This window comes from Austrofundulus limnaeus, unplaced genomic scaffold (genome assembly GCF_001266775.1).
Source record: "Austrofundulus limnaeus strain Quisiro unplaced genomic scaffold, Austrofundulus_limnaeus-1.0 Scaffold0, whole genome shotgun sequence".
In the NCBI taxonomy this organism is placed as follows: domain Eukaryota; kingdom Metazoa; phylum Chordata; class Actinopteri; order Cyprinodontiformes; family Rivulidae; genus Austrofundulus; species Austrofundulus limnaeus.
In genome coordinates this window covers 5,797,385-5,811,404 of record NW_013952402.1, presented here as the reverse complement: position 1 = coordinate 5,811,404, position 14,020 = coordinate 5,797,385, and the positions used below count along the sequence as shown (strand labels likewise).

Here is a 14,020-nt window from a genome sequence, read left to right as displayed (position 1 = left end):
GCACAAACCTCCACGAGGCTAGCAATGCTTACCTAAAAAATGGAGGATGTTCATGATTTAGTTGCAAAACATATTTTCAAAATGATCTATAGTTATAGTTTCATTACAAAAAGTATTTTAACATTGATGTATCTGTATGACAGAATGACTGTGATGTATTATCAAGCTGAAATGTCTTGTAAGAGTCTCTGTACTCTGGTTCTTTAGAAAACGTGCTTTCCGGGTCTGGTGTGGGATCATTCGAGTAAGGTTCAACTGTATCCTGAGTGAGCATTTTTCAAAGTCAATATTATATAATGTTGCTTTTTAAAACCAAAATAAACACTTTTACTAAAGGTTGTAAATGACAGGAAGCATTGTTGTGAAGACGTGCTGAACTGGGAGTGTTAGAAACGGTAGGATGCTCTTAAAGAGACAGAGGCCAATTTCAAGCTGTTTAGATAGACTACGATGCAAAATCAAATAAATTTTGATACAACATTTTCATTATAACTGAATGTAACATAGTTACTTGACTGTGGTATAAAATTTAACTATGTGCCTGGAAAATACATAATCCCCCCCACCCATTGTTTTTGTTGAGGAAATCATTGCAATGTGATCCAGCTACAAATACTTGGACATGCTTGTTTCTCTCAACCCTTAAAAGTAAACATAAGTAAATGATTAAGCAGCCAGATTTATGATGATTGGTGAAACCAAATGAGTCAATTGACTAAATAAAGGAGTCAGAGTGAGCAGTGAAATGAGAACCCTGAAGTGGGGGAACACACCCAGAGCTTTCTAAGGGAAGATTACTGTGTTGAAAACTTGTTTTTACAGCGCCAAAGAGATGACAAATGCTCAACCAATGTCCTTGGAATTTTCCCCGCACTGTTTTTTCCACGGTTGCGATAATAACAGCACAAAGCGATAGGCCGCCGCGTCCCAAGCATTTTAGCCTTTTTATGACTCCCAAGTTTCATTCAGCTCTGGTGTTGTTGTAACATTTCGCTTGATGAGGATTTGCTCCGACAAAAATAATCACAGAGTCGTTTTGGCACGGAGCAACCTTGGACGAGATATAAACCGTCACTGCAGATGGAGAGAAAGAATGTTGACACGGAGAAATACGTGACTAAACTTAGATTATTTGAAGTTTTTTTTTTCTTCTCATTTCTCTCCTTGGAGCTTATCTCTGTTGGCGTTGTTGCGTTCATTCGAGGCACTCTGCCAAGAAGTTACATTACAATCGCTGGTTGACATAAACGTGGGTGTTCAGAAGGACTTGGAGGGTCTAAATACTTTATTGTATGTGTAATGTGAACTGAGCAATTATGTCTGCCAGCCTTTCAAACAAAAGAGCTCCTATCAGGCAGGTTCATGTGTTTTTAATTAGCCGTGTTTTTTTTTTGTATGTGTGTGTGTGTGGAAACTAATCACACAAAACCAAACATAGAGCCAAGATGACCCTGAATTGCTGCAGTTTAGTCTAATGTTTTATGATGAGATGATAAGAGAAATAAAATACAGATTAGTCATGTCGTGAGCTTTTTGTGGTGTCTATATTCGGTTTTTCATTCCTCTAATGACTTGTTGTTTAACCAGCGTTTGCGTTATTTTACTACTTGGCTGTTTTGATGCCCTAAAAACTGTCGAAATGTAAATGGAGTTTTCTTTTTTTCCGGCTGGAAGGAAACTTGAGGATAATGTTTACTAGCACATTGGAACAATTTGGCAGCCTGTTACCCTATTCAGCACAACGCTGCACTAATCCAGTTTAGAAATAATTAGCTGCAGACTAGCAGGCCTGTGAAATTCCTTTTCCAGCTCGTAAATGTTCCTGTCACTGCCTCGATTCTTTGCAGCTAAAAAGTCAACATTCCCTTACAGGAAATTCATTTCTGCCCAGAAATGTTTGTCATTGTTTTTTTTTTTAAATTCTTCCTGTATAATAGAGTTTATTCAGATAAAAACAATAGTGGTTTTGCTGCAATATGGTGAGAATCTCACAATTCTGAGTGAGTCATTTGTGATATACTTGTGTGAACTGATTAATGGATAAATCCCGTCCACTGTTTCCTCTCCCTCAGCTCCTAACTTGAAGGGACGACCTCGAAAAAAGAAGCTGTCCATCTCTCAGAGGAGGGACTCCCAGGGTCAGGCTCCGGGTCAAGGCTCTTCAGGGTCGAGCCAGGGTCCAACAGCTGTAGCAGCTCAGGACCCCTCAAGTCCAGAGAGTAAAACTACAACCAAGGTGAGATTAGATAACACACAACAAACTTTGCTGATTGCTCAATCTAAAAAAAAAAAGGGGGGGGGACAAGAGGACTTTGCATGTATTACATGTAAGGATTGCAGTTTCATAAAAAAATGATAAAGCAACAAATGATTTCCACRAAATTGTTGAACAGCTGTTGAAGAGCCATTTGGGATCAAGAAATATGACAAATTTGTTGTTTTATATTAGCGCTCAGATTTGTGCAGCAGATAAAAGGGTTTTGTTTACGTTAAGCGCATACCCGCATTTCATAACTGCATATCAATACAACTGTTAAACTATAGGAGTAAACTCTTTCGAACTCAGGATAACATGTTTATTGTTTGATGTCACAGTTTGCAGTGATAACTTTTAAACCAACAAAAGGAGATGAAGAACAGTTTATTATGCACGTATTTGACCTCGTATGAACGGCAGCACAAATAAGCTGACGGTACGAGGAGCATTACGCGATAATGTCTGTGCACTCGTTTTCAAAGGCTTGGCTCGTGTTGCTAACTGGCTGATTTTCAGGTCATCGTTTTTAATTTTATTTTTTTAAGGTTCAGCTTCAGAACAAGGCCACTGCGCTTCAGCTTTCCAAACCATCTGCTGTGACCTACACAGACAGCAGCAGTGTAACAATCAGTGCACGCAGAAAACAATCACGTGACTCTGAAGGCCACCTGTTTCTCAAAGACATGATGTAACCTGACACAGGTGAAGCACAGAGACCGAGCTGTAACGAGGAAGTGTTTGACATCTTCACTTTTGAAATGATTCATGGGGGATTTTTAAAAAAGGCTCTTATTTTCTCTGGTGAACTCGCTTTTAAAGCTGTTTTAAGACCATATATTTAGTTTAGTTTAGATTTTTTTACTGACTTGTTGACTGATTAGCATCTGTTCCGAAGCAAAAGCTGTTTTCTTTTTCTGTTTTCGTTTTTTCTTCCTCCAAAACACAGAAACAGACTTAAAAAAAAAAGAGCACAACATGATCCCACTGAAAAAACAAGATGTTTATCTCATTTCTCTAAAGTTTCCATTAAAAAGAAGCAGCACTGTAAATACAGATAAATCACTGAACTGTTTCAGCTGTTAGTTTAGGAAAGAAACTAAACATTCATTTGAGCTGGAAAGAAGAAAAAAAATTAAAAAAAAGGCCTAGCATTCCTTGAAGGAATGCTTATTACCCTCCACACTGTTCACACTTTGAGATATCTCGAGATGTTGTATCAGGGAACAGATCAGTGTTATTCACCTGAAAATGTCGTTATTTGTCCAATACCAGGGATGGGCAACTTAAATGATGGAAGGGGGCACAATTATTTTGTCGATACTACCAGAGGGCCACATTGTGCTGCACACTTGAAATAAAACTGACATTTTAAAATGTTTTTTTTCTTTTGTATTTATGTTTATTAAACTAGTGCAATAACTTAAAATATTTCATGCTCAAATGGACCTGTAACCATTGTATTCTTGTTTAATTAATATGAATACAAAATATTTGAAGCAAACAAAAAAATGAACACTTAATTTAGCGAGCTGAAGTGCAACCTTGAGCGCAGACTCCTTTTTGTTTGGGGATCTGGTAAAAAAAAATCACTGTTTATTCCCTTGTGACTTAGGTCTCATATTTAGCTTTGTGCAACGTGTTGTAGTRGTGACTTATATTGAAATTCTTCTTACCCTAAAAAATATTTTATTTATTTTTTACTTTAAAAAGATTGTAAGAGCTTGTTTAAAATAAAAATATATTGTATATTTATGTACACATGTATATTTTTTGTGTGGGGGCGGGGCTTCATTGGTGGACTGGATGTGGCCCACGGGTCACTACTTGCTTATCCCTGTCCTTTACTATTTATATTATTGGTGGGGAAAAAAGGTAAAATTTTCTATTGCTGCTTTTGTTTGACTTTCCACAGTTAAATCAATATTTGCTGGGTTTTTTTTCTCAAAGCTGGAGTCAAACTTAACTTTGCTTAATGAGTGACGACAACAGGAGCTGCTTCATTGATAATCAATAGCCGAGGTCTCCTTAGTGGCCACCAAGAATATTTGTTTGCCCTTAACTCCAAAAGCATCTCATTCAGCTGTCTTTACCTCATTTAAATTTCAAAACACGTTGTTTTGTCCATCTCCGCAGGTTAAGCCCAGCTATAAAACGATACCTAACGGAAAAATAACCACGTCCGCCAGACAAAAGCCCGCCGGCCTCAGCAAGAAATCCTCGACCGAGGAAAAGGAGCGAGGAAAGGAGAAGGAGGAGAAAAGCGAGAAGAAGGAGGAGAAGAACGACGAGGAAACATCAGAGGAGAGCCGAGCGGAGGAGCAGGCTTTCTTAGTCACTCTCTACAAGTACATGAAAGAGCGAGACACGCCCATAGAGAGGATCCCCTTCCTCGGCTTCAAACAGAGTGAGTAGCACAAGCTATTCTCTTATTCCCTCACCGGCAGCGTTTAAACAAAGAAGTGCTCTACTGTAGAAGTTGTCGTAAAGTTTGCGTGCGTAGATTCCTCTGCTGGGTTTATTTTGAAAATGTAGGTCATAACATTGCCAGTGGGGAAGGTTACGAGCTGAGAGGAGATTAAAAACAGTCAGGCGTACAAAAAATAAAAACACCTGTACGACAGAATCACAAAAGTAGAACTTTGTCAGGAAAAAAAACACATTATACAACACTTAAAAAAACAAAACTTTTAACTGGGAAGAGATAAACAAAACAATATGTTTCAAATTCAAGTTTAAATCTGAGTGAAGCTGCGGTCTGAGTTGTACAAGATGGTGAACAGAAGAAGAAAAGCGCCACATGTTTCCTAATCTAATTAAAGGATTTCTTGAAGGAATGCATGTCGCCCACCTTTTTTAATACCAGTTTTAGACTAAGATCATCTTATGTTGACAAGCGAAAAAGCTGTACTTGTTTTGTAAAACATATTTCATTTCATAAGTAAGCAGATTTTCTCTTATTTACCACAATGTTGATGTGATGTGACCAGAACGGAAGCTAATAATGTAAAAATTAACATTTAAAATAAGCTTATAAAGCAATAATCAATATTAATTATTAAATGGGTTAGCAGATATTAGCTTCTGTAGCTTAAACAGAGTGTAACACTCTGATGAATCATGCTACAATTAAGCAGAAATATCAACACAGTGCAAAATAATATTATGTATTTGACTATTTTTATATTTTTATTAGACCAGTGGTTCTCAATGTCGGTCTTTGTGACCCACTACCCTGCATGTTTAAGTTGTTCCCCTGATCTTTAGCATGTCTTTAAGTTCTGCAGAAGCCTGCCTATCACTAGTTCATTTAAGTCAGGTGTGCCAAAGCAGGGAAACAACCAAAACATGCAGCGTAGTGTATTAGACAAACATGACCTGTTGAGAAGATGGTTAGCCAATATCGGTAGAGACAAGCTTCATCCTAAAGTATCACTGGGTACTCAGTGAATACTTTCAAAGTGTCGACTGGTAAATATTTTTCCTCATTATTTATGTCAGTAAGAAATTATAAAAACACTTTATTAGTTGAAGTCATAATTTTTCAACTAGCTAAGAAGTCTAAGTTAGCAGCTGACTTCATTGTTACATAATTAGATCATTTTCTTGTATATATATGCTGATTTACATAACTGTTTAATGATATGAACATAATTAATAATTATATCAATTTATTGTAAAATATTACAAATGATTTGTGACACAGATCCAGTTGGGCTCGCAGTTTTTCAAATAKCTCCTATGATAGCTGTGAGCCCTGTATGGTCGCCATTTCTACTCCTCCACAGATGCTAACAGGGGACGGGATAGGCAGGGCTCACTCTAGTGTTATTTAACTCTAATCTTAATGTGCACAAACTCAAACTGTGTTATGAGATGTTGCACTCAGAGTGTGTGTTGTGAATGACTCTCAGCTAACTAGCTCGACACATCTCTTATACTAATTTATAGTCATTTTTATGAGGCTAATATCAGTTAGCTTTGGTGACCATCTTGAACTGGGTTGACTCCCAAAATCCCCCAAAGTAAGTCATGATAAATTTCTGAAACTTTCATTAAAATCCATCATTAGCAGTTCATGAAATATTTCCGACACTCTTTCTTTGCCTTTCAGCGATCATGAGAAGGAAGTCGAGTCCGACTTTATTCTGTTCAGGAGTTTTAGAGATTCAGAGGAGAAAGCTGCCAGTTATTGCACATATTTTAGCAAAAGTGTCAAAAAATGCCTGGCTGTTAAAGAGTCTGTGGTGATAATAAACTCAAGGATATAAAGTCTTAAGTGGAAAAACAGCTAGTTTAAAAAAAAAGAAAAAAAACTCAGGAGGCTTTCTGTCAGAGCACATTTTAGCTAGCTTTCATGTCGGGGAGAATATCTTCTCACACTTGTCAGAAGGTTTTCCTGCGAAAGGCCGAGAACGCCCTTTAACAGCTTTAAAGAACATCACATGCATGGGAAACACGTCTGCCTGAGATGAAAGATCTCTAATATAGGTCGGACGCTTAGCTTGCACTGGAGGTGCATGAGGCAGAGTGGAGGAGCGCGCACGTAAACATCATAAAAAGCTCACTCTGCTCTCTGGCAGGAAAAAAAAAGCTGTTTGTTTAAAGGGTTTGATCTTGAGAAAAGACACATCTCAGCTTAGATTTTCACATTTCAGTGGGAACTCAAGGTGATGATGAAGGAGACAGGAAATATTTAACCGTTCAGGTCAGAGTTTAACAACATCAGTTAATACAAGTTTCAGTAATCCTCCAAAAGAACACATATCACTCGTGTCTTTTATTTTAAAGTTTTAGACTAACATTATCTACTTGTCTTTTTAGTCAAGCCAGGAAAATAACATTATGTGCAAACTCGTGCAATGTCATGCTCAGTGCATGACTCTCAACAACCACCACATCAAACTTTACTTCAGTATCTGTTAAATTGGATGAGTTACAGCACAGTTTGTGTTTGCAAATGGTAATTAGCTGTGGCAGCCATCTTTAAATGGATTTGCTCCAAAATTTAATCAGGTGTAGAAGTGTAACCAATTACTTTTTCTTGAACGTTTCATTAAACTCCATCCAGTGATCCAGAAGAATATTTTGCTAACAGTCCGACAGAGTTGCCTCTAAATCGATACAGTCCACAATTTAAATAAAGATCTTGTACAAACGGTTGTTGCTCATAATATATGTTGAAAATAAGTCTCAGCTACGACCTTGCCAAATCTTTACCTAATTTGTGTAAAACTCATTGCATTATAGCTGTTTTTGTGTTCTTCAGGATGAGTTGGCTGTAGCAGCCATCTTGAATCAGATTGACTCCAAAAATTAATCACTTGTAAAAGTTTATCCAGTGTTTGCTTTCTGAAATTTTTATTAAAATCCATCCATTGGTTTATGAGATATTTTGCTAACAGACGGACACACAGAGAGACGTTTGCAAAAACATGATCATCTGCTTTCAGCAACAGGTAATAAATAACTTAAGGCAGGAGAGAGAGAGAGAGTATTGAATGTATCATTGACAGTTTATAGCACTGTAAAACTCATTACTTTAAACTATTACATGAAGGTAAGCTGTGGTCTCCTTGACTCTGCTAACACCACCACAGTATTTTGACAGTCCTGTCATCTTGGCTGCCAACATGTTGTAGCTTTAATAGGTCGTTGTGGTTACTGGAGATAGAGAGATGGGGGGGGKGGGGRGGGGGTGGGGGGAGAGAAAGAGACGGCAGGAGAATTATACCCCAACACGCTTTACTTTTAGTTGGCATTTCTCCGTTTGAGCTCTGAATAAAGTCGAGGTTCGCGTTCAAGCTGTTTTACATACAGCACATGCTTTGAATCTCAAAACCAGACACATCATAAGCAAACGCCCTCATTAAATGTTAAAATCATGCTGTTTTAACTTCGTCCTTGGCAGCAAGTGCACATCAGCACATGTAAAGAGGAGTGGGGAGGAAAAAAGAAAAAGAAAAACACATCACAATTAATACAAACCCTCAGATGTAATCAGCTGCCATTTTTCATATTTTCCCCTTTTAATCTCCCTACAAATACATTCTAAGATCAAAGTATCCACTTTCATGTAATGGAAACTGAATTTATGCTATTTTTGTGGCGTTTGGATATTAACCTTTTTTTATAAAGCTTTTTTTTAGGAGTTTAACAATGTAGCAGATGTTTAAATGGTTTTCCAGGCTTGTCCATCTGATTTACTTCCAAAGGAAATAAATTTATTTAAGTTTGAATGTGATCTATGGTTGTATTTCTGTAGATCCCAGCAGACTGATAGAAACTATTATGTTTCTGTCAGTCTGCTTTCATGTGGAGCACTTCATACCGTATTGTAAATGCTGTAATTGTGTGAAAGATGACTCGGCATTCGCATGATTTTCTTCATTCTTCATTTAGACATTCTTATATCAAAACATTCAGCTCATTCAGGAGATGGGTGCTACATGTTGTGTAACTTTTATCCTCTAAAATATTGAGCTAATGCAAGATGACTGCCTCAGCTAAGCAACTTCAGGTCAGTAAGTTTTACAGATATTGAGCTAAGGTTTGATGTGTAGCTGAGAGTCACTCAAAACACTTACCGTATTTATTCAAGTATATTACGTAAAATTAAATCCATAAAATCATCCATAAAGTTGGGGGGTAGTACTATACTCGGATAAATATTTTTACTTATGTATTTTAACTGAAATATCGGCTTCATTCACAAAATGCCTGAGTCTGGAAATGAGACCACGACGTAAAAAGCAGTTGAAGCGAACGTACCTCTGAAACTCCTTCGTGTCTCAGAGCGAGATAGTAACAGATCCAGGCACGTGACATGATGTGAAAAAAAAGAAAAAAAGTAGTCCTGCACCTTAGTAATGATAACGGACTAATGACATTAGCGTGTGACCGGGCCGCTCCTCGAACAACAACAAACACATGTTCATCTGTAATGGCTGCCATTTACCGGTGTTCTGAAAAAGTTTGTATCCCTGAAAAATGTTTCCCCACCAGAGGGGACGCTCATGAGTAGGAAGTAATCTGCTTTTCCCCCACAAGATGGCCTAAATCTCATGTGAAGTCTCTGACTTTTGTGTTGGCGCCTCCTGGTGGACTATGTGTAAAATGCCAGAATTCATATGATGCTGCTACAGCTGATATATATTTGTTGWCAAAATACCTTTTAGTACATATGTTGTTAAAATAAAATGAACAGTCCAATGATCATTTTACTGATATGTATAAAGACTGCAAAGGCTGAAAAATCTTGAAGTCTGTATGAAATTGGAGGTAGTGTGAGGATTAAATTTTTATGCTTTTTAAGCTCAATAAAAGTGGGGGTCGTATTCTACATGAGGTCGTATTATACATGAATAAATACGGTAATTTATAAGTTTCTGATCTAGGTTTAAACCTTTAACATCGCAGGCTTTAAGCATTTCTTAAAGGCATTCTCTTCTTTTAATTTTGCTTTTCAGTATTTCTGTTTGTAGACAAATACCAAATGAGTTATTTATGCAAATTGTTGTTTCTGTGAAATAATTCTTTCATTTCATGCTCTCGTTCTTTCTTTATAAATCTGCTCTATGGGATATTTTCATGTGTTAGTCATCAACAGTCTAAAGGAATAAAACACAGTAACACTTAAGAGAAAATGACTAATAACCCCAGCTACATTTCTTTTCCTGTAACTCAACAGCTGCTGCCTTTTAAGTTATAGGAAGTCTTGCAAGGAAAAAAGAGAGAGAGAGAGAGGTTGTGAATTAGAAACAATTTAAATTAAAAACAAAAGCAGTAGTAGTCACGTTGGGTATTATGAGTGTGTGTGATCTGGGAGATTAACTGGTAAGGATGTGGGTGTGTGTGTGTGAACGTGCACATGTGTGTGCCTGTGCTCGGACATCAGCATGTGATTGTGAACATCAGTTCCAATTTGTCTCACTCCTTCAGCCTTGTTGTCTAATTGCCATGCCATCGGTGTGTCATTGAGGCTGCATTGTGTTGCTGTTTTGTCATCCTTATCTCAGTGATAATTGCCCCTGCCAAACAGAGGGGAATTAAGAAAAGAAATTACTAATGACAAGACATCTAAGAAAAGGCATGTTCTCTCATTTCCTTTGTGTTCTGTCCCCTCCCAGTCCCGCGTGCGACTGTGGTAATTACAGTCGATGCATAACAAGCTAGTTAAATAGACCATCGTTCTGTTTCCACAGTCAGGGAGCACAATGCGCCAGCGTGCTCAGTTCAAACAGAAAAACCTACCCAGCTCCCTTTGTTATTCCACCCGAGCATTGACGGTCGCAGAGAGGAGGGAAGGAAAAAATCAATGCTGTCAAATGCGGAGATAGGAAAATGTCATTTTGACAAATGCAAGGCTTTGTGTACGCACAGATTGAATTTTGATGGATTTCTCCCCAGGCGAGGCCTCCTTTTCTTATTTATAGGCCTTCATAAAAAAATGTTAAACAATGATGTTACAGAAAGCAAATACAAATGTCATTGGCACAAAGCGTCCCCCAATGAACCTATGGTTCTTTGTGGGAAATATTGTCTTTTAAAGAGAGACAGCCGTTTGAAGCCTTTCCGAGAACTTATTGGACTATTTATGGTAAAATGTTACACAAAAATTAGATTTAGATACAGCCTGTCACGGGTTGTTTGCATGGGGAAATCAGTGCAAATTCATTTGCATTAGTTCAAACAGAAGTTTGAGCAAATTGCCAAGTGTTTGATCCCTTTAATGGTTTTCATTCATACCTGCAGGCTGCAGCTGAGGATTAACAAAATGTCTTTGTCAGGAAGAAGCATGTGTTTTATCTTAACACACTGTGATGTTTGTATAAGCACTCCGTATTTATTTGCAGCCTTTCAGCTGTGGTGCGGCATTGTTTTTCTTAAAAGTAATAAAAAGCTGTTTTAATTTTTGGATTTTTATTCCTGTACTAATTAAAAGCCTAGAGATTGCTCAACATCTTTATGTTATTAATGTTATTGTGAAATGTCACACTCTGAGTATATTTTATAATGACACTCAGTTACAAACACATTAAGTTGTAGCCATTTTTGTTTTTAGCCACGTTGATTTTATTGACTCCAGAAGCTAATCAGTTGTAGCGTTACATCTAATGATAACTTTCTGCAAGTTTCTTTAAAATTCCTCCATTGGTTCTGGAGATATTTTGCTAACAGACAGACAAACACAAAACATTTTCATCCACCTTCACCATTTGGTTGCAGATGACATGATTTCATCATCTGCTCATATGTTAGCAGCTGGCTGGCTAACTTTAGTCGCAAAGCAATCCTAAATTCCGCATAATGACTAAATAATTGCTGATACTTCCTAAATATTTCACCTTGTAATGTTGTTTTTACATTTTGTTATTTGAAGGATCAAAATATTCCTTTCCTTCCCTCTGGTGTAATGACTGTATATGACGTATTTTGTTTCAGCTTAAGCCCTTTCCCAGAGTTCCTAACTGCCTTGTTTGTCTTCTGTCTCCCACAGTCAACCTTTGGACCATGTTTCAAGCTGCTCAGAAACTCGGAGGATATGAGTTGGTAAGTATTCACATATGTGGCAAAAATATTCCCTCTCTTGTGTTAAGGTCCCCTCCACCCTCCATTCTTCCATCTCTGCCCCCCTTCTTTCTGTTTCACCCCTGATATTTACCATCTTTTGTTCTGATTTCTAACTCGTCCCCTCTGATGTTGTCCCCTACCTGTCCCCTTTCATTTTGTTGTTGTTGTTGTCTTTTCTTTCTTTTTTTTTCTTTTTTTGCCCCTTGAGGTCAGTCGCTATTTTCCCAAGAAGAAAGTATTGCTCAGAGCCACTTTCAGCAGAAATGCTGCTGTTGTTTCAAAACCCCCTTGGTGTGGAAAACACATGTTCCTCTGTTCTGCACGGAGCAGAAGGAAATTGGATAAATCGCTCATTTTTTCCCACGTCAGAGATGAAGTAAAGTGCGTACACATAGCCACGAGTGAGCGCCGGGCACAAGCACACACACACACACAAGCGAGGCGAGCCTGAAATAAGGCTGTATGAGGCATTTAACTTGGCAGCCGTGCTCGCCGTTTATTCATTCACTATTCATCTGCGACATGTTTCCAAAGTGCAGCCGGTGTTTGATGTTAAATCATCGAGTGTGCTGCTCATGCTTGTTTCTTCATTAACTAGCTGCACAACGCCGTCCAAACAGACAGCCAGATAAGACCGTAAACAGGATACGGCTCGTATAATTGGGGCTCATATCTTTTTAAAGCCGTCATATCTGCATTTGATTATTATATTTGTTTCATGTCGAGGCTTTGTTAGCTCAGTGGCAGATTGCTTTTTGGTGTTTTATAGCGGCACGTCGTCCGTTACTCCAATCTGTTCTGGGATAAGGGATTATAACAGGAACAACTGACTGCATGATGTTAACTTGAGCTTATTGTGTTACAGAGTTGAGTGGAGTGTGTTTAATAACTGGAACATTATGACTCAGTAAGACCTTGAAATGATGTCAGCCCTTTATGTGTTGTCCCACACCCCCACTCATATATCTCTAAGCTGTTCAACCGTTCACCTTTTAGTCTCATTTTCTTATTGTTTTATCATTTTTACACTTTTTTCCCCCCTGTTTCTTCTGTTCTTATTTGTGTGTCTTTGCATCCATTCCTCCAGATCACAGTGCGCAGACAGTGGAAACATGTTTATGATGAATTGGGTGGCAACCCCAGCAGCACAAGTGCCGCCACCTGTACACGGAGACACTATGAGAGGTGAGTTCTTCTGACCCCGAGTTTTACGACTCAGTGTGTCTATGCATGCAGTTAGCTCAGTTAGCTCAATATGATTTCATAAAGCTTTATTCAACACAAGAYAGATATTGATTTTTGTCGAAAGGATGTCAATACCTCAGTTAGCTGYTTTTATGTCGTTTTTGGTGTTTTAAAGGTACTCATTATAGAGGATGAAACCAAACATAAAAATTTACACCAGTAGTTTTTCAAATATATTAAATTCAGCTACATGCACAAATATCCTTGTATTAGATTTCAAACCGTCCGCGAATGGTTGCATGAAGTGAACCTGATCCTTAAAAAAACTGCTGAATTTTTGCATTGTAATAAGATATACACTTCTTAAATGAACCAAACCACTTTGCAAAAAGATGAGAATTAGTTAWTTTTCAGAGAGTAATGGATTAGTTGTATGGCACTGTTGGAAACAAATGTGCTGTGATTTTTCTCCCATTCTGTTCCACAAACAAACCAACCGATGAAGATTAAAAAAAAAAAAGAAAAGCTCAAAATAACAGCAGTGTTTTGAATTATTTACTGACCTACATGGATAAACATAAACACTGCATCTATGCTTTTCACTAAATGTGTGCTGCGAGCACAGAAAGCTGTGAAGTAAAAACACCACTTTAATGTATTCATTTAATCATTCAGTCAGATACTGCAGCATTTTGAACCTCGACATTATAATCACTCAGATGGTATTACCAAACCAAAGCAAGCATATGGAGATGATCCTGAGGGAACTGTATGGATATTATGCAGCACAACTTGCACACATACACACACACACACAAACACACAACATTCCCAAGGTTAAACAAATGCCAAATACCATCTTTCCATCACGAGATAACCAGCCGCTCGGTCATTCCTTCGAGCTGGCGACCCTTTCTCCATCCCTCTGGCTGTTGCAGGTTCATGCATCAGCACAGCGCAGGCACACACACACACACACACACACACACACATACACACACACAAACA

At 38.0% G+C, this 14,020-nt stretch overlaps 1 protein-coding gene across 1 annotated transcript in view; it reads left to right on the top strand.

Annotated features, from left to right (window-relative positions):
• Positions 1-14,020, top strand: part of arid5b (AT-rich interaction domain 5B) — a 98,677-nt gene that overhangs the window by 72,386 nt on the left and 12,271 nt on the right. The window contains exons 5-8 of the mRNA XM_014031527.1: positions 2,073-2,236; positions 4,391-4,661; positions 11,754-11,806; positions 12,915-13,012. Of these exons, the coding sequence (XP_013886981.1) occupies positions 2,073-2,236; positions 4,391-4,661; positions 11,754-11,806; positions 12,915-13,012 (586 nt within the window). The remainder of the gene's footprint in view (positions 1-2,072; positions 2,237-4,390; positions 4,662-11,753; positions 11,807-12,914; positions 13,013-14,020) is intronic.